Source organism: Phyllobates terribilis, unplaced genomic scaffold, assembly GCF_046119375.1.
Source record: "Phyllobates terribilis strain yellow unplaced genomic scaffold, ASM4611937v1 Scaffold_2__4_contigs__length_985480577, whole genome shotgun sequence".
Taxonomy (NCBI): domain Eukaryota; kingdom Metazoa; phylum Chordata; class Amphibia; order Anura; family Dendrobatidae; genus Phyllobates; species Phyllobates terribilis.
In genome coordinates this window covers 411,852,415-411,879,750 of record NW_027362762.1, presented here as the reverse complement: position 1 = coordinate 411,879,750, position 27,336 = coordinate 411,852,415, and the positions used below count along the sequence as shown (strand labels likewise).

The window sequence follows — 27,336 nt, the reverse complement described above, 5'->3', positions numbered from 1 at the left end:
GTCTATAGATCAATAGGGCTGGCTATTGTAATTAATTACTACCAGGCAACCACAGCATTCATAAAAATGAATTCGTTATTAGTAAGAACATAAAAAAAAACAACAAGAAAGAATAACCTCACACTGTGGGGGACATCAAGGGTTAATTAACCAAGATAGATACTAATTTGATAATATAATCAGAATAGTTTCTGAAAAGAAATCCTGCAAAGACTGACAAAACTCCCTAATTGCATTCAGTAATATAGATACATTAACTGTCAGCTAAGGCACAAAATAGCTCATCAATATCCACATCATGAGAGTATGCGACACAATATAAAGTGCAAGGTGCATAGTACAAAGGCATGTGCCTGAAGATGAACAGTAAGCAACAATACATAAATAGTTTTAGCAATACCTTATACCAGGGGTCTCAAACACGCGGCCCGCGGGCCGCATGCGGCCCCTGAGGCTGCTTTATGCGGCCCGCAGGCACAGACCCCTTGACGATCCCGACCTGGTCCAGGAGGAGCCGCCGACAGCAGCGCTGAATTGCCACACAGAGACTGTCTCCCAGCACTGCATTTCCAATGTCAGCCGCCGGCCAATCAGAGGTCAGCAGCTGATATCTGCGTGTCGGCGCAGCGAGTATGACGTCATTGCCATATGCAGAGGTCAGCTGCTGACCTCTGATTGGCCGGCGGCTGACATTGAAAATGCTGTGCTGGGAGACGGTCTCTGTGCGGCAATGCAGCGCTGCTGTCGGCGGCTCCTCCTGGACCAGGTTGGGATCCTCAAGGGGTCGGACTCTGTGGTGCCTGCGGGCCACATCTGCAGGAAGGCCGCCGAGGGAACGGAGGACAGGTGAGAATCATCTTTTTTTTTTTCTATTTTATGTGTGTGAAGAACAGCACAGGGGGCACATAGCCACAACATGGGGACCTGGATGGGGCACAGAGCCACAAGAGGGGACCTGGATGGGGCACAGAGCCACAAGAGGGGACCTGGATGGGGCACATAGCCACAAGATGGAGACCTGGATGGGGCACAGAGCCTCAAGATGTGGACCTGGATGAGGCACAGAGCCACAAGAGGGGACCTGGATGGGGCACATAGCCACAAGAGGGGACCTGGATGGGGCACATAGCCACAGGATGGGGACCTGGATGGGGCACAGAGCCTCAAGATGTGGACCTGGATGGGGCACATAGCCTCAAGATGTGGACCTGGATGGGGCACATAGCCACAAGATGGAGACCTGGATGGGGCACAGAGCCACAAGATGGGGACCAGAGCCACAACATGGGGACCTGGATGGGGCACATAGCCACAAGATGGGGACCTGGATGGGGCACATAGCCACAAGATGGGGACCTGGATGGGGCACATAGCCACAAGATGGGGACCAGAGCCACAAGATGGGGACCTGGATGGGGAACATTGCCACAGGATGGGGACCTGGATGGGGCACATAGCCCCAAGATGGGGACCTGGATGAGGCACATTAGTACAAGATGGGCGCCAGGATGGGGAACGTTGCCACAGGATGGGGACCTGGATGGGGCACATTAGTACAAGATGGGGACTTGGATGGGGAACATTACTACAAGATGTTTTCCATTATTACTATATGATGCTAATTGTAAGACAATATTACTGTATGTGGCCAATTGGGGGAAATAAAATTGTAAAAAAAATAAAAAATAAAATAAAGCATGAAAAAATATTGGGCACTAAAAATGCTGTTTTATATGTAAACTAAAGTAAACACAAAAAAGTGCACGTTTATTATCGCCACATCCATAACAATCCAAGCCATAAAAAAATAAACACGGCAAAAATGTTCAAAAGGTGTATACAAAAAAAATGGTATCACTAAAAATGTCACATTGAACAAAGAATGCGGCCCCCCAAATTCAAATTTTTTCCATGTGCGGCCCATATACCCAGCCGAGTTTGAGACCCCTGCCTTATACGAAGCTGCCAGAACCCAGGTGTTTAGGAGACCAGACGTCCCTCCTCCCCAACGCACGTTTCGTGCATCACTTCCTCGGGGGGCGTGTATACAGTGCCTGCCTGCACACTCCATATCCCGCCATGTAGTACGACTACAATATAGTCAGTTTTCACACTCCATATACTGCCATGTGATGCTATAAGTTACTATCACCACATGTGCAGATGTAAAAGTAGTGATACACATTTCATTAGTATCATTGTACTGTATTGAATTCACATTTTAACATGTATTTCATACACAGAAGGGTAAGATCCCCAACCACTATAAAGCACTTTTTCAATCTTGGATCTCAACAAAGGAGTTTGGGGAGGAATTGGCCATCTTTATATGCGCTATATTGATTTTATATTGAAAAAAAAACATTGCCGTTTGTAAGGTTAGTGTTCGTTTTTTTCCATGCGAGACTGTTACGTTATTTGTACGAGGAAGTTTTCCCCCACATAGACTTTAATTGAGAAAGACAGGCACAACTGCAGAGAACTGCAAAGACAAGGGCACAACACAACACAGATCCTAGTTAGGCTGAGTTCACACGATGCATATTTAATGCGTTTCCACGGCGTTTTTGCAGTTGCGTAAACGCCGCAGAAACGCATTAAAAACGCATGGTAGAAGGGAAGCAATGTTCCCCAATTGAAATCCGCATGTGCTGTGCCCATGATGCGGATTTTTCCGCAGCGTAAACGCTGTGCTCAAAAATCCGCAGCATGTCAATTAATTTTGCGTAAACGCGGTGTTTTCGCCGCCATTGACTTGCATTAAAACGCGCCAATTCCGCAAGACTGCATCTGTGCTTGCGTTATTGGTGCGTTCTAATGTGCGGATGGTACCCAGGTGTGGAGGAGAGGAGAGTCTCATCCACACCCAGGTACCATTAAAAAAGCTGTAAAACAAGAATAAAATAAAAAATATATATATATATACTTACCATCTGTCGGCCCGCGCAGCGCTCCTGCTTGGTTCCCGGCACTTGCAGTGAGTTGAAGGACCTGCGCTGACGTCAGAGTCATGCGACGGGTCACGTGACGCTGACGTCGGCAGGTCTTTCAATTCAAAGTTGCCGGCAGCCGGGAGAACGGATTAAGCAGGACAGCGCGGGCCATCAGAGGGTAAAGTATACATGTATTTTTTATTTTTACCATTCTCTCGGGTCACACTATATAAATCCATGCCGGTTGCATGGATTTATATAGTGTGACCTAGTTGTCAAGCACTTTCCAGGTGATGCTAAAATCGCCTGGAAAGCGCTTGTCAATCTGCATGCGGAAACGCATGTGGATCCGCATGTATTCTGCAGGAAAAACGCATGTACAATCCGCATGCGTTTTTTCTGCCAGGGAGATGCAGAAATGATGCAGAAATTTTCTGCTTCATTTCTGCATCGTGTGCACATACCCTTACACAGGTTAAAAAAAAAAAAAAAAAAAAAAAAAAACACACGTTAAGGTAAGATAAACCTTTCCTCCCAGTAAACACTGTTTTTCTGTTTATTTTTTAACATGTATTTTGTGGTGAAATTTTTGCCACATTTTAAGATCCTTTCCTTAAAGAGGACCTGTCACCAAGTCAAAAGTGGCATGTTGGTATAGAGTTAGACCATACAAATTGGCACTAAATAAAAAAAAGTGCCTTTGGAACTGAATGGTGGACTTAAAAAAATAAATAAATAAAAAAAAAATAAAAAAGAGACACTCATGGGAGCAGCAGGAATAAAATAAGAGCAAAAAAGGTGTCCACTTTTGGCCTGGTGACAGGTCCTCTTTAAAACCAGTCATACAGAAAAAGAAAAACACATTCACAATGTGTATAGTCACAGATAATATAGGTGGCCATGACAGGGAAGCAACAGAATAGCTTCGTTTTATCTGATAGATAAATTCCAAGAGCCACATTACTTTCAGTTTAGGACCATTTGTATAATCAGTCAATTAAAGGTCCCTCTTTTAAGATCACAATGGCCAAAAGAAATGTAATACACAGCATTCACCGAACGCACATTCATAGTTTCCTATGTTATCCATCTTTCTATCCCTTAGGTTATTTCCAAGCCTTCCCTCATATACATACTGCTTAGCCCTGACACCTAGCATCTCTCATCCAGACAAAAGCTGGATGGTTGATAGAAGGCCACTTGTATAGTCAGGGAAGCTGATGTCCGTGCTCAGCCGAGCAGGGGTTAGAGAGGAGTTTTCACAATATTTTTTCATCTAAACTATATTTATCAGTAACATGGTGGTAGAGGGGCTGTTTCAAACTTGTTTATTTTCCCAAAAGTATTGCGGAGATTTGGGTTTTTGACATTTATATTCAAATTTCCCCTCCAACAAGAGGGCGTTAACAGAGGTTCTCCTCCAGGGTCCTATGTACTTTTGCACATGTATGACGCTGCCCAATGATAACAAGTCAATATGATACATGTAGGGGGGGGGAGCAAACACCCCCCATAGAAGGTCAAAACAGGCTTTTTCAGCTTGATCACGCCAACTCCTCACTTTTAGTGATCATCATAGTTGGAGCAGTGTTTCTCACATACCACACTCTGGATTCATCACAAGTATCTGCCCCAGAGAGGAACTTCTGTTATCGCCCCCCCTTAGTTGAAGAAGAAATTTTCATATAAACTTCAAAATCCCATATCACCATAATGCTGTGGAGAAGGAACAATAACTCCATCCCCCCTGTCCCTTTTTATTCTGACTTTTGTGCCTAGATATGAAGCCCTCAAACTTATTTAGTTCTCCAACAATAAAGAACAGAAGTCCAGTCTGAACCAAACGTCAGTCACTGTCTGACAGCATCCGGTCCCATTTTACCTACCGCTACACAGCCAAATTTCAGGTCGCTCCATAGATCTCCATCTATAGCAATAGAATTGAAGCCCCACCAGCGGTACAAATAGAGGGTGCAGCAACCAGACAGTTAACTAATGTCCACCAGCTGTAATCCATGAAAAGCTGACTTTTTATTCTCTAACAAACACCGAGCCTTTCAGCAAGCTTTCATCTATGTATAGAACTTACTTTTTTAATGTAACACATACCATTACACTGTGATGAATTTGTACATTTATATTGTACAGCTTTTACATTTTGGTGAACAGGAAAAACTATTATGTTATGACACACTAATAACAAGCACAATTGTGCGTCAGACGATGATGAAATGTTTGAAGGATGGTAATTCATCTCATTGCTGGCAGTTTTAGGTTGGCCCAATCACAGCTTGTGAGCCATGCAGTCAGTGCTGCTACTGTCAGGCATTTCAGCAGGTCTGGCGACATCTAGTGGTCACAGACAAATACAACAGACAATCCTGGATTAAAAAGGAAGGAAATATCATGATGTTTATATTATATTGAACACTTTGCATCATGTACCACTTTCAATGGTGCCGGAAAAGTGATTCAGTAGTTTGCTTTTGTTTGTCTTCTTTTTAATTATAGAAAAATAAAAAAATAAAAAAGCGCATGATATAGAACAATTAAAGAAGACATTATCAGCTAATCATGGAATCAATAAATTTAAATACTTTATAGGATATTGAATGTGTTCCACTTATCCTCTCTGTTATCCACACATTTACTAAAATAAAAACCTGAAAAGAAATAAGCTCTTCCCTTCCCCTCTAATCTCCCACTGATAGCCAGGGAGTCCCCCCACCAGCTGCCAGTTCCACCAATGACCACTACAGTCAAACAGTTATACTTACTGGCATCACCGGTGAAAATGCTATTAATTGGAGAAAGTATTACATTTTTGCCTATGGCTGCACAGGAAAAACCACATAATAACACTGTTATGTACTATTATTAGGGTGTAATGTTCACCAGGAAACCTGTCAACACTATACAGACCCTTATGACACATTATACCTATCAGTGTTACTTACTTTTGCTTTTTTCATGCTGCTCATGGCCTTTCCCAAATCTTCCACATCTATGAGACCACCGCTTCCCGACTCCATCTCCCCTTCAGATTCGGATTCGCTGGTAGTTTCATACAGTTCTTCCTGTAAAAACAGACCAGTATTCGTGCTAAAGGCATTTTCCGGCTAAGAAAGAAAAGTAATAAATATATAGAAATTACACACACACACTACCATAAATATAGATTAAAATTTCTATTAATACTAGTCTTATCTTGGGGACGATGATTAGGTTATTTATAATGGCTGCCCTCCAGCTGTGTTGTAGAATCCCATCTTCAAAAGATTCAGTCTCCATCAGGTGCCCATGTGATTTTTCAATGTTATGTTTTCTATTTCCCAACCCCTTTTTAAGAACAATAACCTTCTCTTTTTATATATATAAAATATATATTTTCTGCCAAAATAGCAGTACGAGGGCTTCTTGTTTTGGGGGACAAGTTGTAGTCTTTACAGACAACATTCATTTTACCGTAAAATGTACTGAAAAACAGGGGAAAAAAATGTAACTGGTATGAAATGGTGAAAAAAAAAAGCCACAGCTTTTGGGGATATTAATATTAATTTATATATAGATCACACTGGGGTTTGTGTAAAAGCCAGAAGTCTCTTTTCCAATGTAAGCCTATGGCGACTCGTTCTGACACTTCATGGATCTGCAATGTAAAAGTCACTTTTGGTTCAAACAAAGCGCAGGGTGGTCCTGAGAGCCATGCGAGTGAGAAGAGGACAGGGGCGGTACTTGAAACCAGGGATCTGTAAGTATATTAATGCACGGACACATTAAGTCAAGTTAGAGTAATAAAAAAATGTTGTGGGAAGTTTTAAGTGTAAAAAAACATTCAAGAGTTTGTATTAAGAAGAAAAATAGTTTCTGTCATCATTTTAAGAACCACATAACATTATTATTTTCCATTGATGGAGCTGTGTGAGGGCTTATTTTTTAGGTGTTGTGAGAGGTTTTATTTGTACCATTTTTTGGGTAGATATGGCATTTTGCTCACTTCTTAATGCATTTTTTTGGGGGGGGGTTAGGTTCCTGAAAACTGCAACTCTAACAATTACATTTTTTCTCTTTTTATAGTTTTTACTTTATGAGTTAATTAATCTTTTATCTTGATAGTATAGACTTTAGTCCAAATAGGTCTTATATTTTTCATATTTATTTTTAATGGGGGGGGGGGGGGATGATTTAAGTTTTTTTTTTATTTTTTATTTTTTAAAAACTTTTGCTTTCGACAAGGGACTTCAGCAGACCCCCAGCTGCCATGATAACCCATAGGTTCCCTGGGATCGCATATCGGTGAGTCGGCAAAAGTGCTATTTAAATGTCACTAGCAAAGACTGACAGCCAGGTTTAAAATGGTTAACAGCTGTGTGTGGAGGTCAGTTCTCGCCTTCATACACATATCCCTGGTATTAAATTTAGCGGGCATCAACCATAGATAGAGGGGCTAAACTCCTGAGCCCACTCCACAGGTCTCAACAAGGGGAGACAGATATATCTATATTATCAGTTTAACATGTCTCTTCAGCTGTGAATGATCAGAGACATGGAAAAGCAAACGGCGTTACAGAAGAGAAAATATACATCTCACCACCAAGACAGAATCTGCAGCATAGACTGAAATGTTATCCAGCTACAGAGCACACACAGCTGGAGAGGTGAGGAGGATGTAGTGTTCTAACATTAATACGAGCAGCGGTGCTGGTATGTCTGAGGACATTACCACTAACAGCCCGCATCTTGATTTAGTAAAGAGTACAATCGCCACTTGTAGAAATACACGTACTAACACATCATAGATAGCATGCCAAAGTGTATCTGAGGAACGTTCTGCCTCACTGAATGCACATAAATCAAGATCCGCTGCTGGCAGCTCCCTTTGTAATTGATGATCAATGATGTCTCAGATGTAAGTGAAGGGAGATAATGTTGGAGACTCCGCAGGTCACTGTAGATGTTTAGGCCATGTTGGCTGTTCACAGTAGCATCAGCAACATGCGACCCTAGAGCTATCATGTTGAAAAATAGCTCCTAAGACATTGGAGTAGTGGCCGAACCACTAATAACACAATTGAAATTACAACACTAAGAAAAAATAAATGTTGTGAAATGTATAAATTTCTTCGAACCATAGGTTATATCAGATTGGTGAGTGTCCGGCAGGCACCCCACACCCCATCAATCAGCTGTTATATGCTCCGGGAAGAGCCAGGAGGTAAATAGTGCATAGGGACTGAAAAGCATGGTTCAGTACACTACTTAGTGACCACAGCATTATACGGCAGACTCACATGAATAGGAGCTGATCCGGAGTTACCAGGAGCAGGCACTAAACACTGTGCGCAGCCGCACTGTGCAATATCCATACACAGTTTACATCTGGCTGTCGAGACAACAGCTTATCGGTGGGGGTGATGGGAACTACGCCCGCACTCACTGATGACCCCCTAGAGTAAAAATAAACATGTATCGGTCCAGATTTACCTCAGAGACTTCATGTTCTGGCTCTCCGGGTTTGTTCTCATCTTCGTCCGCAGAATTTGCTCCATCTCTTTTCGGTTTGCATTTTCCTTTCTTACATTTACTGCTACACGTCTTTTCCTCCCCATTCACCAGCGCCTTCAACCTACTTAAGAACTTTGCTTTCCAGGCACTGAAGTCTGCTTCGACGCTGCCATGCTTACTCTTTACAACATTACAGTCTCCCTCCGCACGAGTCATCACCCGGCTGGCACTCAGCATCCACAGCCACTTGTCAAGATTTTTACCAACCTGATAATGAAGCAAAGAGATTATTAGTAAAGACATAAAAGTGAATTATTATGTATAATGTAGATTGTGTCTGATGAAAAACATCAAGATCCTCATACACTGTGTAAGGCTCCGTGCACATGGAGTCTTTTTCAGGCGGATTCAGTCTGAAAAAAACACCATAAAATGATCATAATGCACAGCAATATCAAAACATTGCCCCGATCTTCTGTCACTTCTTGCAACCACTTCAGAGCTCGGAAGCCATGAAGCAGTTTCTTATTGCATACCTCTCGAATGCCTTCTGCTCTCTATGTTTCACAATATAGAGTAAGATGCCGGCGGCTGACCCGCTCCAAGAATGATGGTACAACAGGCAAAAATGCTGGTTCAGGAAAAGGAGAGCGGATGTTTGCCTGAAGCAGCGTCACTTGGAAAAAGTCGGCAGCTGCGGCGGCATCTAAAGAGCACCATGTGTAGACAGCCTAAAGAATCTGTCACAAGATTCTTTTTTCTGCACCATTTAACAGCAGCATAAAAATGGTGACACAGACCCTGATTCTAAGGCTGGGTCACTTACTTGGCTTCTTGCTTGGAATAAATCTCATTTAGGGAGCATAGGCTGCCCATTGTTCTCTGCAGCACAAGTCCTGTTTACAAAGGACAATGCGCTGCCAAGAACAAGAATTTAAAGCAAGCTTTCACCCAACCATGAAGAGTTTTGCCTGTTTACACTGAAACATTTTCAGCAAATAGGCGCGATTAAGTAAATACTCTAGCATTTAAATCCTGCCTGCCAGTGTAACTGGAACATCTACTACCGAGAGAAAATGAAGTTATATTCTACCTTCAGAACCTCACATCAGGACATCTGGCAGTGTAGGCAGTTGTTATAATCACCCTTACTACACAGCTAGTGCTCCGTAGTCACTTCCCGGCACTGTGATTGACAACCTGCTCTCTGGAGTGAGTGTGCAGCGTATGTGTGCACAGCAGGTTGTCAATGTATAGTGTAGTGATTACAGCACATGCAGTGTAAACAGCCCTAACAGCTCACTGCATTGCCCCGATAACTGGAAGTGAGCGGCTGCAGGGAGAATATCACTTTATTTTTCTCCCCTGCACACTTCCAGTAAGACTGCCAGACATGAGTTAAAGGCTATTTAGCTGCAGATTACCACTACATCTATAGGTAAATATTATTTCTGGAAGTAACAAGTTCCCTTTAAATTGGCTATAGGCATGTCAGTTGGTCACAGACAACACCAGTGTTCAGGCTATATAACCCCCACACTATTGGGTTGCTAGTCAAAAGACTTATCTAGACTTACTGACCCATTTACATACGGCATTTATCGCAGAGCTTTCACAAAGAGCAAAAAAAACAAAACCATTGGCTAATTTTACCGTGTTATAATGGCCGCTGTATACAGAGTTTCCTAATCCAAACACAGCATATCTCAAGCCTTTAAGAAAAGTTTTTCCAAAGCGGAAATCATTGGAGGCTTCTTCCAGCCACTTGCAGAACCACTGTGCACTTTCAGGAGGCAGTCCGTCAGTGTAAGTAGCGACTAGGAAGACACATAGGCTTTGACTTGTTGTCTACAAAGGAAAAACAGAAATGTTGTATGGGTCAAAAAGCTAATTTGAATGTTTCACAATGGAACCACAGCACCATAAATTCATTTAATATATGTACTACTCTACGCAACAATCCATGCAATACTAGAAAGGTTAGAAAAAATATATTGCATGTGTTATAATACACTTTTTCTAACCTTTCTAGTAGTATAATATATGAGGGAGACGCTTCAGGAAAATTCGATCGTTTCTTTTTTCCAGAAGTGTCATTTTTTGGTTGCACTTTAATGCTTCGGCAGCAGGCGTTTTGGGGCGTCTTTTTGTTATACAGACTTTTTTCTTTTCAACGCCATTCAACAATGAGGAAACCAAGCACTAGGAGTTTTTCAAACAAAGTGGCTGGCATAAAGCTCCAAAAAAAAAAAAAAAAAAAATGCTCAGGAGTATTGAGCCTTTCCAATCGACTTGTATTGTACAGAGAGTCTTCAGAGCAGAAAACTCAAAGAATGGTACACACATCTTGTAACCGCCTGGCATCTTTGGAAACTTGAAGAGGTTGAAAAACATTCAAAACACTGAAAATATGAACAGCATGGGTTTTCTCATAGAAATGAGCATTTTCATTCTTATGCAGGTTTCAGAGAAGTACACACCTGAAAAATATGTGGCGTGAACATATCCTAAGAATCTTACATTGAGTTTCAGCTCCCTCCAATGATTCTCTATTGGGTTCAGGTCTGGAGACTGGTTAGGCCACTCCAGGACCTTGAAATGCTTCTCACAGAGCCACTCCTTAGTTGCCCTGGCTTTATGTTTTGGGTCATTGTCATTCTGGAAGACCCAGCCACAACCCATCTTCAATGCTCTTACTGAGGGAAGGAGGTTGTTGGCCAAAATCTCACTATACATGACCCCATCCATCCTCCCTTCAATAAGGTGCAGTCATCCTGTCCCATTTGCAAAAAAAAGCACTCCCAAAGAATGAGGTTTCCTTCACCATTCTTCACGGTTAGCAAGGTGTTTTTTGAGTATGTGCTCATCCTTCTTCCTCCAAAACACGACGAGTGTAGTTGATACCAAAAAGTTCTATTTTGGTCTCATCTGACCACATGACCTTCTCCCATGCCTCCTTTGGATCATCCAGATAGTCATTGGCGAACTGCAAACGGGCCTGGACATGTGCTGGCGTGAGCAGGGGGACCTTCAGTGCCCTGCAGGATGTTAATCCATGATGGCGTAATGTGTTACTAACAGTAATGTTTGAGACTGTGGTCCCAGCTCTCTTCAGGTCAATGAACAGGTCCTCCCAGGTAGTTCTGGGCTGATTCCGGACCTCTCTCAGAATCATCCTTACCCCACAAGGCAAGATCTTGCATGGAGCCCCAGGCCGAGGAAGACTGACAGTCATCTTGTGTTTCTTCCATTTTCTAATAAGTGCGCCAACAGTTGTTGCCTTCTCACCATGCTGTTTGCCTATTGTCCTGTAGCCCATCCCAACCTTGTGCAGGTCTACAATTTTGTCCCTGGTGTCCTTAGACAGAGCTTTGGTCTTGGCCATGATGGAGAGGTTGGAGTGTGATTGAGTGTATGGACAGGTGTAATTAATACAGGTAATGAGTGCAGAGGAGGAAGGCTTAAAGAAAAACAGGTCTGCGAGAGACAGAATTCTTGCTGGTTGGTAGGTGATCAGATACTAATTTCATGCAATAAAATGCAATTTATTTAAAAGTCATACAATGTGATTTTCTGTTTTTTTACTTTTAGATTCTGTCTCACACAGTTGAAGTGTACCTACGATAAAAATTACAGACCTCTCCATTCTTTGTAGGTGGGAAAACTTGCAAAATTGGCAGTGTATCAAATACTTATTTTCCCCACAGTATATGATGGTATAGCAATCTATGAGATCTAATAAATATACCTCTCTAAGATGTGATCTCCAAATTCTGCATGTAATGACCTAATGTGAAACTACGTCAACGAGAAAATCTGAAGACATTTTGCAAGTTGTTTTTTATTTTTTTTGATAAATGAAAAGGAATTTCTTAAAAGCTCCTGTTAAAACATGTGATCCTTTACATAGACTTCATTAAAAATGTACCGTACATGTCCAGCATTCAGTTATCTGATGTGATTCAACCAATTCATGTTCATAACAATTTTTTATTACTATAGTTATAGCAGAAGCCATTTTATTTATATTTATCCACGAGAGCTTATGTAATTTATCATAAAAAGTAGCTAGTATGAGAAAACATTGCTAAAATGTGCATAAAAGATAGTGAGCAAGCAAAAGTATTCATAATGTCCCAGATTTATTTAATACACTATATAGAGTTGCAAGGGTTAAACCTCAGGTTTTCATTTTACACTTTTGCCCTTTCCTGCCCTTCTTCCAAGAACCAAGACTTTTTGATTTTTCAATCTACATAGTTTTATGACGGCTTAATTTTTTGCAGTCGTAGTTTTGAATCCTATTCATTTAGGTTCTGGGGAAAAAAAATCCAAGTGTAATTAAATATTCCAAAAATAAAAAGTAAAAAGTTAAGTGGCGAAAATAAATTTTGAAAAAAGTAAAACAAAAACACACAATGAACATGACAACCATGCTATCAGTTTTAGACCCTATAAACAGTCACATGACATCAGTGAGAACGGAAAATTAGCCATAAGTTTACTTTAAACATAGAAAAATGATTAAAAAAAAAAATCTGCAATTCCAATAGCTGACCATCATAAAAAGACCATCTCCATGCCGCTTATGATGCCAGCTTCTTCACAAATGAAGGTGTAGTCAAGTGATTTGTTTATATAATCCAAACTAATTGAAGCAAAGACAATTTGCCATTATTTTTATTTATTTATTTTTTTTTTTAATCACGGGCAGAGAAGCTTCTTATCAAGAAAAGGTCAAGTCAGGTTATAAACAATGTAAATGCTAATGCGCCTTTAAATTCACTGGCACTTGGCAACTTTCAGTCCATAAAAATTCAAAACTGCGAAGCTAAATCAATTTGGCTGTGACAGCTGATATGTAGGTCAGGTAAGACTGCTCAGAAGCAGAAACGCCATCAGCAAATGCTGACGCACCACAGTCAGAAAAGTAGATCAGGAGTTGACAAAAATGCAGTTCAATAGATATCCTTAGCATTTTGTATAGGGCATCAACTAAAATATCTAGGCACTAGTGCTGTTGGGCAAACAACCACTTCTGTCCTCATTATGGATGCAGAAAGACTTTCCCATGTAATACCTTATTTCTGTATGTAGCACGTCACTAGAAAATCTACATCGCTAGGAGGATGGAACTGCTTGTGGGTGACCATAAGCGGAGTGCCACCTATGTACTGGGTAATGGCTGTCATTACTGCAGGTCTGTTTTTTGCATGGCAATAGGTGTTGAGCATGAGCACTTTTTCTGGTTGCCACTTATCTTTGGGGGTTACTTTTGGCTTGATATAGGTATTGTAGGGGGGGCCACAAATAATGTCACGGCAGTACCTGCTTTGCATCATGGATGTTGTTGGGTGCACTGTCTGTGACTGATTACCATCATGGACACTGTCAAAAACTTTTTAAGGCGCTAGTTGTTGCAGTAATAAGTGGCAGGGGCACGGTCTGTCCACAATGTGTGCAGTCCTGGTTTTGAGATGACAATTGTTTTGCACTACCATTTCGGCACTACAGAGAGGGCACTAGACAGCAGAGACAAGAGTAGTGGTAGCAGCTAGATGACCCCGTTAGAGACAACAAGCCTGGGAGAGCGGGTGCTCAGAAGGTGGAGACAATGAACGAAAAGGGAGGACTCCGATGTTTGGATACAAACAGAGTCCTGGATGGGAAGAAGAGCAGCAGCCCAATGGTGGATGCTGATTGTTATGGTATATGAGCCCTAAAGCCAACGTCATATGAACGTCCGGGACATTCAGAGCCAAAATCGCTGGAATGGTGCTGGTGCGGGAGGTGAGAATCTGTTACTTGTATTTTACACTGGGAATTACATTTTAAACAAATTTGTTCTAGCAGTGGACAACCCCTTAAATTATTCAAAACCAGAAAACAAAATGAAAACTGAATTGTGATTGGTTGCCATGGGCAACAATGATTTACTCGTGGACAGTGTCATAAATCTTCCTTAGGCCAAATATTTGGATCACGCTTAGCCATGCAAGTCAATGAGTGCAAGGGAAACATCAAACTGCACTCAGCTGACATCTGAGTGCTGTCCGATTTCCATGGCCTCATAGAATGGAGAAGATGGAGACATTTTTTTCTCTATCTTCTCCTCATCTGAGAGAAGCGGATCACATTATACTCACACTCTGATCAGGTTGTCATTTGCATAATTGATCTGATTTTCTCGGACGATAAAAAAAAAAAAAAAAAAAAATACAAATACACTCGTCTGCACCTAGCCTTAGGGCTCCTGCAGACGTCCGTGCAAATCAGTCCGATCTCAGACCGCAATGCACGGAGTGGCCATGGCTCTCCTGACTCAAGAATTACAACTTCATATAATTCTATGAGGCTGTCACGCTCGGGTTGTGAGTCCAGCGGCTACTCCGCACTTGGGACCGATCTGCTTGCATGCTTCTCATCTGACAACCTGGTAATGACATTGCAGGATGTCAGCAAAGAACAAGGACAAGCATTCACCCGTCAACCTATTTCAGAATGAGAAGTTATACAGAAACTAAAGCTAGAAAGAGTAATTCTGTTCTGATAGCACCGACCATCTGTAAAATAACAAGGGTGTATTATTTTATGCGGGTGGTGTGCAAACGTTACATAAAAAATGTATTTGGACTATTATTTTCAACACTCAACCATTTGATAAACAAGAATCCCATTCCTAAACATTCATAACCAACCCTTCAAAACTAGTATTCCCAAGGGTGTGTATGGGTGAAGATGTACTTTATTAAAAGGAAAGTGTCAGAGACCCTGATTCCAGCAAGGTTATACAGAGCTCAGCATTCAGAGAACTGGCAGATCTGCAGCAGATAACAAGGATTTGATCAAAACTGCTACATGTCACTAGGGGAGAAATATATAGCCAGCTACCCATTAATATCAGTTGGTTGGCAGAGATTTCAGAAGCTGTAGCAAGCATCCAATTGCTATGCCATCAACATTATAATAAGAGGTGGTTTACCTAAAAATGTTGCTGAGGATTTGATTTAGGCCACGTTCACACGTTCAGTATTTTACATCAGTATTTGTATGCCAAAACCAGGAATGGGCGAAAAATGAAACAAGACAATAGATGCAACAATGAAATGAAACAATACAATAGAAACAGTGGTGACATGTTTATATTATACTTTTCCTCTGATTGTTCCACTCCTGGTTTTGGCTACATATACTGATGTGAAATTCTGACCAAATACTGAACGTGTGAACGTGGCCTTAAAGTAGCACTCCAGCATTAATTTTGCACATAAAATGCCTGAGTAGCAATATTCCAACTCCGTGGCATCCCCACATATTGAGCCCCTTCATTATGACAGCTGTGTCATGCCATCTTTAGACTGACTTCAAGACCAAAACATGCTCTCGGGTGTAGACAGGAAGTCAGTCTTTAACTTCCTGTGAACTACAGGAAGCTGCCACCTCCCATCATATCCCTCCTGGCAGCTCTCGGACCCCTCCCTCCCCGCTCGGCTCCATCTTCCTTGGTCCTGGTATGCCCTCCAGTGCAGCTGAAGATATTCGGAGATCTATCAAATGGTGAAATGAAAACCTGTCTGTGTTGCCCTTAGCAGCTAATCTGCACAACATTATTCACTATCTCTTAAAAATGAGAAGTCCGCTGTGACTGGCTGTGGTTTTGCATCATGGGACAGCAGCTCAATGTCACCAATCACTGGCCGCCATTAGGAACAAGGGCAATGTGACTGCAAAGAGACAAATCAGGACCAATGAGAGAAAAAAAAGGGGGTAAAATTGTATCAAGCAAACAGTGGGAGATCAACTAACATGTATACACGAGTCTCTACATTATTCTTTAACCCCTTACTACCAGAGCCTTCCTGACAGAGCCCCATTTTTCAATTAGAACATGTCCCTTATGTGGAAATAACTATGGAACACTTCTACATATCACAGTGAGTATCAATAAAAGCATGGTCTCATCCTGCAAAATATAAGCGCTACATAGCTTCATGACCAAAAAACAGACATTACGGGTCTCTGAAAGTGACGACACAAACCAAACCCAAAAGGTTTCTTTTTTTGCTTTTTTTCACAACTAAAATACAAAACACTGGACAGGTTTGGTATCGCCATCATTGTTCTGATGAGCAGAATCATACTGCAGGGTCGTTTTTACCACAAAACGTACACTGTGGTTTTTTTCACAATTTCTCCCCACTTGAAATTTATTTCCCTGCTTTTCAGTACACTACGTGGTAAAATGAATAGTATCAATCCAAACTACAACTCGTCCCGCAAAAAACAAACCCTCACAAGTCTATGTGGACATAGAAGAACAAAAGAGTTATGGCTCTGGGAAGAAGGTGGTGGGAGGGGAACGAAAATGCAAAAACGAAAATTGGCCCTGTTGTGAAGGGGTTAACATTACCATAGAGTAAAACAAAAACAAACAAACCATGAAATACTGCATAGTGACTGAGTTTCTAAATGTTACAATGCCAAAATGAAATAAGAGGGATATTTTTTCATTACACGTGTACTCACCTCTTCAACCAGATTGTCATCTGGATCATACTCCTTCAGGTTAATAGTTTCTACAGAAATGCCCAGAGAAGTGATGTCTTCAGCAAGAGCAGCAGCAAAGCCCTAAAAGAAATGTATCACAATATTTAACATTTTAATTGCATGTATAAACTGAATTTCCAATCATTTAGTCATGTATAGATTAGACTAAAAGGTAAATCACTGAATATTACACTGCATGTTTCCTCGACAATGGAAAAAAAGCATTTTATTAAACACGTTGGAATCGTGGACTTAGTAGGCCACAGCACTTCCTCACTATGGCGTCACAATCTACCCTCTGGTAAGGGGGCTGTTCCAGAGGTGTCGGCACAGGCTCTCCCGGGGCTCGAATTACATAACATTCCTGCGGACAGCCAGTGCTGGCTTCGCTCTCTACTCTCCTTCAGGGAAATCAAGACATCTGGCGGCTAATTACATCTGAAGGAGAGAAGAGCGAATCCAGCGCTCATTGGCCGCAGGCATGTTGTTATGTCACTCGAGCCCCGGGAGAGCCAGTGCCGTCACTGCTGGAACGGCCTCCATACCGGAGGTCAGTATAGGTGTTATTATTTTACTAGGGGGAAACAGGAATTGAGAAGGGGATGTCCGAGTAGTGAACAACCCCTTAAAAGATACATTTAGCAAGTCACACTGACAGACTAGAATAGCCCGGCATCAGTCTTAAAAATGGCAAGACGCTTGATTTGATTGAACCCATCCAAATGCACTTCTGCTCATTTATGTGCTTTTTATTTTTGACACTAGCAGAGCATGATGTGATCCATAGAAAGGAGCTGTTTGCTTCTTCATGAGCTTGTTATTGGAGTCAGAGGTATGGTTGCATCATACATCTGTACACAGAGCAAAATGGGTTTTATATATTAGGTTCATGTTTACGAGGTTTTTTGCATAGTTTGTGTTTGGATCTGATATCCTTTTCAGGGAGTTGCTTTGAAATTTAGTGCAGGACTTGAAAGACAATGAATACCCTTGACATGGGTTGCGAGTTTGCTTATGTTGACCAAAATTGCAACTAATACTACATGTCTTACATGTCTATTACAAAACGATCTGGATAAGATTTCTGAATAGGAAAAAACTTGGCAAATGAAATTTAATGTAGAGTAATGCACCTAGGATGGAGTAATCCTAATGCTGCATATACATTATATGGGAGTATACTCGGGACTACAGAACAGGACAAGGACTTGGGTATTCTGGTTACAAGTAAGCTGAGCAGCAGTACTCAATGTCAGGCAGCAGCCGCAAAAGCAAACAAGATTTTAGGGTGCAAAGAGATAAAATTCCGCGATCACAACGTACTGTTGCCCCTTTATAAATCACTGGTGAAGCCACATCTAGAATATGGGATCCAGTTTTGGGTCAGTTCAAAGGCAGGCAACTAGATTATTACAAGGGCTTGTTTAGATATGAAAAAAAGACGCCTCAGAGGGGGATCTCATATGTATAAATACATGTGTGGTCAGTACAAAGGACTAGCACATGACTTATTCCTTCCAAAGGCCATACTAAGGACCAGGGGGCACTCATTACGAGTGGAAGAAAGGCGATTCCGGCAGCTAAATAGGAAATGGTTCTTTACAGCCAGAGCAGTCAGACTGTGGAATGCCCTACCACAAGAGGTAATAATGGCAGACACTAACAGCTTTCAAAAAAGGGCTGGATGATTTCCTCGATACACATAACATTGGGGGTTACAGTTAATTTAGTGACAAAATGTACAATTGCGGGAGAAAGCTTGAACTTGATGGACCTAGGTCTTTTTTCAGCTTTTCAGGGTGCAGCCAGAATTGAAATGCTTCTGGGATAATTGGGGTGTTTGTCCTTGAGAAGCGCACTTTTATAGTTCTGGCAGACCACTTGTTCTAATATTATGGGGGTGACCAATGAACTGTTAGCCAAACACTATGCGTGGCGCGTACCTGCGACTGGCACCTTATGCAAGCCTCATCCCTGTGTAATTGTAATACTGGGCAACCACCCCGCCATGATTGGAAGGTGTGCGAGTGATCGTTGCATCAGTATATTGCACCCGTGCTGCCTGCGCCTTTATGATGGGGCTAGTCTGCATTCTGCAGTGCATTGGTACTGTGACCAGGTATTGGTAAGTATAGCACCTTTTTTCAGTGATGCTTTTTGGATTGAATGTAGTTGTTAGTGAAGCGCTTGTAATTTGCTGTTTCCCTGCAGTATAATACGCATGTAACACATTCTTATTTTTCTGCAGAATTGCAGCAGATTGGCGATTGTAGTATTTTTATATGTGTGGTTTTAACTGTTAAAAAAATAGCCTCGGTCACAGTATGGTACAAAATTGGAGGTTTTTGTTTTGATCAAAGATTGTGCCATTATTTGGGGCTCATAAATTGTATTAAAAAAAAAAAAAAAAAAAGTAGTTTATAGTCATTTTTGTATCAACACAAAAACAAATTGCTAACGCAATCTATAACTGAATAAAGTGTAACACAGAATAGGCTGTTTTTTTTACTTAACCTACCTTGGCAGTACCAGTCTGAGAGCCATAGAAAATCTTAACACCCGAAACAAAGACTTCTTTCTCCTTATTAAAAGTGTTGCTTTTTAATGGCTCGCGTGTTAAGGGTGGAAAGCCATTCTGAGACAATGTTTCTTCCTGATGAGGAAATATAAAAAAAAGTTTCCTGGGTCAGTAGAATATACCATTAATAGTATTTCTTTTTTTTTACATTGATGGCCTAGGCCTAACCTAAGCAATCAATATTAGACTAATGGTGGTCCAACTTTCATTTCCCCCCACAAATCAGTTGTTTGATGGGGCTGTGGCACCGTACACAGCGATATGTATTTTGAAGCGGCCGTGCTAGGTAAAGAAGCTGTATCTTATTCTTTTGAACAGGACAAAGCTGCAATATAAAGTATGACCACTAAGAAACGGAGAACAAATTGCAGTTTGGAGTAATGTAAGCAATGAAAAGGCTGCAGCACTCGCCTGAGCCACCCAACACCTTTAAGCACTTGACCAGTGGGGGTGCCGAGAATTGGACCAAAGGAGATCAAATATTGATGGCCAGAACAGCCCAACAACCCCTTTAAATCCTTTCAATTATAAAGCAAGATTGTGTGTTCAGTATCGATATAAAAATTAATTAACTCTGTAGTTGAAAGCAGGGGAAAATAAACTGTGGTCTTTAAAGTAGTTCTGTGGGTACATCACCCACCAGGACCGAGAAAGACTTGTGTTCTTAAAGGGAACAATAGGTGGACAGCACTTTGTGCATGAGATCTGCCCCGTAGAATCAATAAAATGAATGCGTCCATCCAGGCACACACATTTTACTTCCTAAAAGAGTCATTAAGGGACTAAACATTGACCATAAATTGGAAGTAATTGAAAAACAAAAAATCCAGTTTGTTTGTAATTAACCTGCATTAAAAGTTCAGAAGACTTTCTTTAAAATAGAAAAAAAGAAAAACCTCTCACCCTCGATAAAAGGGCCTGAATGTCACTATTTTTGTAAAGTCATGACACAGTAGCACGTGGCAATAACTCTACAAGTCTCTGACCCCATAGGTGGCTCTTTTACATTCTTTTTATTCATTCCCCAGCTGCATCACATGAGTGCAGCATTGGAAACCTATATACAGTAGGTCTTACACTCCCCCAGGGCTGGGGCAGGGTCAGGACCACCCATCCGCTTGTGTGGAATTCATTTTTCAACAATTTGTACAAGTTATATTTTTGATCCTTGATTGTTTCCTTCACGGCAGAATCAGACATCTCATTTTTGATGCGTTTTCATGCATATTTTTGGTATGGTGGGGAGGGGTGGACAGCATTTTTAACAAAATGAAAGAATTTTCTAAAATCTCATTCACACGCTGTGACTTTTTTCCTTCCCATATTTTAAGTAGTAAAGTGCATTTTAAAAACACAGCATGTCAATTATTTAATGACCTAAAAATGGCTCAACAAAGCGCTTGCAATTTTGCACAGCAGTTTTCTGGCCATAGTTTGGGTTAATTCATGCAGGAAAATTAAAAAAAAAAACATCAAAAACGCTGTGTGTGAACACACCCTTAATCTGGAGAAATTCCATACAATCAGCATTTTTGACCTACTGGACACATACTGAAGTTAAACGAGGAACAAGTATTTTATAAATTGTAAAGAAGCGCGTTTCACTCATTTCTTCTACACATAAGGCAATTATCAGGTCAGCAGAAGTGATTTCGCTGAAGAATACTGTGCTGCCATTTATCAGGTCCTCTGTATTATCTAATAATTGCTTTATTTGCTACACAAAGAAGTTATTCTTCTAGTGGATGAAGGGAGAATCGCTCCATTTTACAATCTATGGTCTTTTCAACTAATTTATATTCACTCACTAAATTTTACTTCTGTACAATTCACCCAAAAAAAAAAAAATCCAAAACATGCCACATTGTGGAATTAATTACTTTACGTTTCAGAAATGCTTCAAAGTTAATTCCTATTTGCGAGGAGGTAGCCATAGACGGAAACTTCCAAATCATAAGTCCTTTTGAATGTTTAGGATGAATACATATGTTGTAAATGGAATAACTCGCAAACAAGACTTGATCCTGCCGAACTTGTTTCTGATGCAGATTGACATTATGTAGGGGAACAATCCCCGTCTATAAAATACACTTTCCATAATTTATGTAACTATATTTTGTAGGCATTAAATTAGCATTACTCACACTCCTCTTTAAACCATGAGAATGTGTAGCCCCCATAGAAGACTTTAGTGCTGGGTCTATACTGTAACATGATCTGGCACAATTTTCCAGTTGATGGTGATTATGTAAAAACCTGCAGGTTTTCTTTTTGTTAAGCTACATCTAGTGAGGGATCAGTAATTTACAGTATGTTTGTTGGATTTTACCATAGGCAATAAAGAAACGAGTCCAACACTAAACATTTGACTAAAATAAATAAATAAATATATATATATAATGAAAAAACAAAACTGGCCCTTTCTGGCTTCTCAAAGGGCCCGACTCTCCAGTATGGCATCAGGGTACAAATTGCTTGGCTGCGAGATCCCAGCAGGCTGAGCAGCATCCCACAACTCTCCACAGCCATATTTGTTGGTAGAAGGAGAGAATTTGCGCTCTTAAAGTAAAGAAGCGCTACATGCAAATTTAATACAACAATTAGGGCTGTTTCAGACGTCTGTGATCATCAGTCCGATGTCAGATCACAATGCACGTCTCCCAACCCAGAGCGTGACAGACTCACAGAAATATATGTCGGGAGACGCGCGGCCAGTCCGTGCATTGTGACCAGAGATCGGACCGATGATCACGGACGTCTGAAACAGCCCTTGTCGGTAGCAGATACCAAATCAGAACTGGCGTTTTTAATAATGTAGACTGTGCCACTTCTAATGTCTATAGGTGGCTTTAAACTTCAGATAGATTGTTTAGCCAACAGCTATTCCTTCTGGTTCACAAGAAAGTGCAGTGAAGAAAGTGCTCTCCGTAAAGCCATGATCACACAATCAGTATTTTACATCAGTACTCATAAGCCAAAACCAGGAGTGGGTGATAAATACAGAAGTGGTGACGTGTTTGTATCAAACTTTTCCTCTGATTGTTCCACTCCTGAGTTTTACATACCGATGTAAAATCCTGAACGTAGCCCAAGTGAGTAAGGTTCTCTCTTACAAAGGATCGCTAATGTTGAAATTTAACATGACCAGTCCCTCTCACATCACTACCACCCTCCGGACGTTGAGTAAGGAGACTAAGAACACCCCCAACCGAGACATATGGTCAACCGGATCAGATGAAATCAGCGAATTTTGTTCAACTTCATCTGCGTACAACTTTGTATGGGAGTTATTGGCACACACATGCAGCTGTATAAGCATACAGCCAATAACTCCAGGTTGAATGGGTCCCACTAAACATGTCTGCCAAAAATAATATAATCTAAATGATATCTTTTTACACAGCTGGTACTTTTATCAGTTTAGAATCATTTAAAAAAAATAAACGTTTATGTGCACAAAAAAATAAATAAATAAAAAATAATCTGGCTGTCCCTGTCATGAGTCCCCAAATTCCGTTACCCATTTTTTAGCTCCCCCTTCAACCATCCTTGATCACATCCTAAAATTTCTGTCAGCTCCCCCTCTGTGTCTGTAGACTACATTTCCAAAGAGGCAGTGCACTCACAACTCTGTCAAAGAGTTTAATCTATCACAACCAATAGGCCTCATTCACACATCAGTATTTGATTGCCAAAACCAAGACTGTCTCCAAAACACAGAACAGGTGTCAATCTTTCAATTATAGTTTTTCTCTGGCGTAGAAACACCGATGCAAAAAATTGGCTCTTTGTGCTTTAATGGGTTACAATGTATTCATTTATTCTAATGTAATCCAGCACCATTGCCTCTGCCCTGTCAATTGTTAAGATTACCATTTGTCTCCTGCATGGTTTCTGCTCTGCCTCCCTGTACACATCCCCTGTCACATAAAACTAGCTGAGGATCACAGGCCATAGCCCCCCACCACATCACTGTGCAGAGTACACTGCTGTAAGAGCTGCAGGCAGAGCCGTGCTTGGCTGATAGACAGCAGTCCATACAAAGCACAGACAGGAAATCTCTGAACTCTGTGCTTTGAATGAACTGTAGAAGGAATTAAAAAGCTGGTGGTCAAATGACCACATGTGATAGATGAGTAAGAGCGGAATTTTAATAGCAAGTAAACTATGAAGCTTCTTCATTTCTCATGGGCTTTACAATGATATAAGAAACCAACCTCACGAGCCATTAATACATAAAGAAAAAGTGGAAAAAAAAAAAAAAAATACAGACCTGATGTTTTTCCTTCCTTGTGGTAAATTGTTTGCAAATCCAGAAAGTGATACCAACTACAGCACATAAATAAATGTAAAACCTGTTGAGCCATAACAGCTTCACGTGTGTATGCAAAAACTCCCATGGTCCAGCAGATTCATCTTTAAAATAAAAACACACAAAAAAAATCAGCACATTAGATGTTTAAGAGAGAAAAAAATAGAAAACAAAATATGAAAAATTAAACTGAGTAGTCCAGGAAAGAAGCCCATTTAAAATATACCACACCAATGAAACCCACTTATAATAGTAATAATACTTTTATTTCTATATCACCAACATATTTTGCAGCACTTTACATTTTAGAGGGGACTTGTACAAACAATAAAGACATTACAGAAAAACACATAACTCAGATACCAAAAGGAGTGAGGGCCCTGCTCTCAGGCTTACAATCTATGAACCTTTTCTGATAAAGATTTATTGTCAACGCTATTAAAGGGGTTGTCCGGCCTACAATGACCAGTCTGCAGTCACTCTGTGTAACTGCAGACTTGTGAATCCTCCCAGCACACGCACTGTGCGCTGTGAGGATTCATCGGTGTCCAAGCCGGGAATGGCGCAAGTATGTAATATGCATACTGCCGGCCAAAACCTGACTAGACCGTTTCAGTCCTCGCACAATACACTCAATCAAGAGCGTTTTGCCCAAAATGCATAGACCAGACGTCTTGTCGCCCTACTGCCATTCATTTATTTTTTGGCACTTTATGATGTTAATCCAAATAAAAGTGAAGTTTTAGATTTTGTTGTTTTGATCTAGAAGCTGCTGGATGAACACTCTTTACTAATGCATATTCAACCCAACCCAGGAATCGGCCTGGAGCTATCCGTTCACTGCGCCCTACATGACATTCCTCCTTCACTGGTGAGCTGATGATTTTTCCCCCTTAATCCCATTATTTTGATTGTCCACTGTACTTTCCAGTATAGTGACGAGCGAACTCCTGGCAGAGGCCACCCAAGAAATGACCATTTAACGTTTTTGTAGCCGCTTCACAAACGGAAAAAAAAAAATGTAAATAGCACACAGCTATGTAAAAACAATATTGGGATGCATATCTTCAGTCTTTTGCTGCTTCATTTAACCACTTTAGGGTTAAGAAGTTGTGAAGCGGTTAAAAGTAGTATTGCCACTCTTTGGGTGGCTTTTGTTACGCAGTGGCATGCTGGTCATAGCTTAAATCACAGAAAAATAAAATGCACAAAAACACACGCAAAACTGCTCCAGGAAAAGAAAATACAGGCTTTTTCCTTAAGTGGCTTCACCAAGGAAAACCTAGACGGGTCCACCTGCATTTAAAGATGTCTGCACAATCCTTAGGATAAGAAAATACAAAATTTAAAAAAAAAAAAAAAAAAAAAAAAAAAAAAAAAAAATTCTGGAGTGGATTCCTCTTGAAAACCTTGTCTGATTAGTCCACCTTTAAAAAACTCCATATAAACATACAATTACTTCTAGCTTTACATACAAGGGCATGTTATGGCATGACATGTGACGTCGCACCAAGCCATCTAATCAGGTCAGCAGACATCATCCGGTAAGAGGCGATACTCCCACTTCTGTGCAGGAGCCACAGACCACTGTCTTGGCCGATGGAAGGGGACATGCAGTTTCACACCAACTAACATTAACCCTATTTGATGGGACAAATTTGCATGTTTATAAACGAAATAACTGACCGCCACATCCAAAACAGAAAACTGCTGTGTAGAGGTGCTTACTAAGAGTAGCCATATATGGAGAGGAGTACTCTTAGTAAGCACCTGTACATACCAGTTTTCTGTTTTGGAAGTGACTCAGTCTATTGATATTTGTATACATAGACTTTCTGATTGAGCATTCCACCCCTAAGGCTGTGTGCCCACGATGCGTTTTTCAAGCGTTTACGCTGCAGAATTTCCGCAGCAGAAACGCTTGGTAAACCTTCCCCCATGGTCTCCAATGCAATTAAGCACTGTCAACGCCCATGCTGCTTATTTTTCCGCAGCATTTATGCTCCGCTCAAAAATCCGCAGCATGTCCATTAATTTTGCGGACACGCAACGTAATCGCCACCATTGACTTGCATTAGAACGCGCCAATTCTGCAAGACTGCATCTGTACTTGCGTAATCAGCGCGTTCTAATGTGTGGATGGTACCCAGGCCTGGAGAAGAGGAGACTCTCATCCAGACCTGGGTACCATAGAATCTGTAAAAAAAAGAATTTAAAATAAAAAATAAAGTTTATACTCACCTTCCGATGTCCTCCCGGCGTTTTGTCCACGCCGTCCAGTCTCTTGCAATGCTCGCGCTGTTGTGAAGGACCTGCCATGCCATCACATGACTCAATGACGTCACCGCAGGTCCTTCACACCACCGCGAGCATTGCAAGACACCGGACGCAGCAGAGATGCCACTGGGAAGACACCGGAAGTGGAGTATAATCTTTTTTTTTTTTTTATCATTCTTATTCTTTTTAACTATTACTTGGCCACACTATATAAATCCATGCAGGTTGCATGGATTTATATAGTGTGAACAAGTTGTCAAGCACTTTTCCAAGTGATGCTAAAATCGATTGGAAAAGCGCTTGATAACCAGCATGCAGAAATGCATGTGAAGAACGTATGACAAACGCTTATACCTGCATGCGTTTTTCCTGCCAGAGAGATGCGGAAAAAATCTGCAGCATTTCTGTATCGTGGGCACATAGCCTAAGAGAGGAAACATATTGGTAGGTTCTTGGTAATGAGAAACACCTTACCGCAGCTGTCCGGTACACATGAATTGGCCAATTTATGCGCTAAGATCTCTCAGTTATTTCTATTTTCTACAGCAGTAATGCTTTTCATATATTTCATGTTCGCATACTTAGCGTTGCAGAGTGCGGCTTTATTTGTTGGTGACATGCTGCGGATCAGAAAAGACGCCCCACATGTCAGTGTCAGCAGGTGCACGGAGACGCATAGAGGCCACGGGATTTGTACAAATCCCATCCACTATGCTGGAACATCTGGCCGGTTTGAAAGTGCAGTGTCCAGTCCACAGCGAATACTGATGGTGTGCACGTACCCTGAGGGCAATTGTACAGTGCGGACATCTCTGGGGGGCTGGATGAGGTCTCATGTCTCATCCACAATGCGGCTCCCATAATACAGCATGTATATCCTATGCGGGGACACGGCCGTATACCGCAGCGTGCACTAGTCACCAGTATACACACGGTCCTACAGAGACCTCGGGCCGGACCTACCTTCCTGCTGAGCGCTCACACCAGCCGCCGCCACTAGCGGCCATACTATCTGCCACAGGCGCTTCATGCGGAGGTTAGACGCACAGCTGCCAGCCCAAGACTCCGCACAAAACCTCCACACTCATGCCACACTGGGGGCCGCCATATTTGTTTCCTTACGTATTAGCCTGCACCTTTTTTTTTTTTTTTTTTTTTTTTTTTAGCCTTCAACCAACTTTATT

The 27,336-nt window shown here is 41.3% G+C and overlaps 1 protein-coding gene across 1 annotated transcript in view; it reads right to left on the bottom strand.

The window, feature by feature from the left end:
- The window catches only part of LOC141212854 (S-adenosyl-L-methionine-dependent tRNA 4-demethylwyosine synthase TYW1-like), a 273,215-nt gene extending 245,902 nt beyond the window's left edge, over nt 1-27,313 (bottom strand). Inside the window, exons 1-7 of the mRNA XM_073665131.1 lie at nt 27,116-27,313; nt 23,837-23,979; nt 19,504-19,638; nt 16,965-17,066; nt 10,092-10,286; nt 8,418-8,705; nt 5,891-6,010 (exon numbers count right to left, since the gene is read on the bottom strand). Of these exons, the coding sequence (XP_073521232.1) occupies nt 5,891-6,010; nt 8,418-8,705; nt 10,092-10,286; nt 16,965-17,066; nt 19,504-19,638; nt 23,837-23,979; nt 27,116-27,182 (1,050 nt within the window). The 5' untranslated portion in view covers nt 27,183-27,313. The remainder of the gene's footprint in view (nt 1-5,890; nt 6,011-8,417; nt 8,706-10,091; nt 10,287-16,964; nt 17,067-19,503; nt 19,639-23,836; nt 23,980-27,115) is intronic.
- Nucleotides 27,314-27,336: the final 23 nt, after the last annotated feature.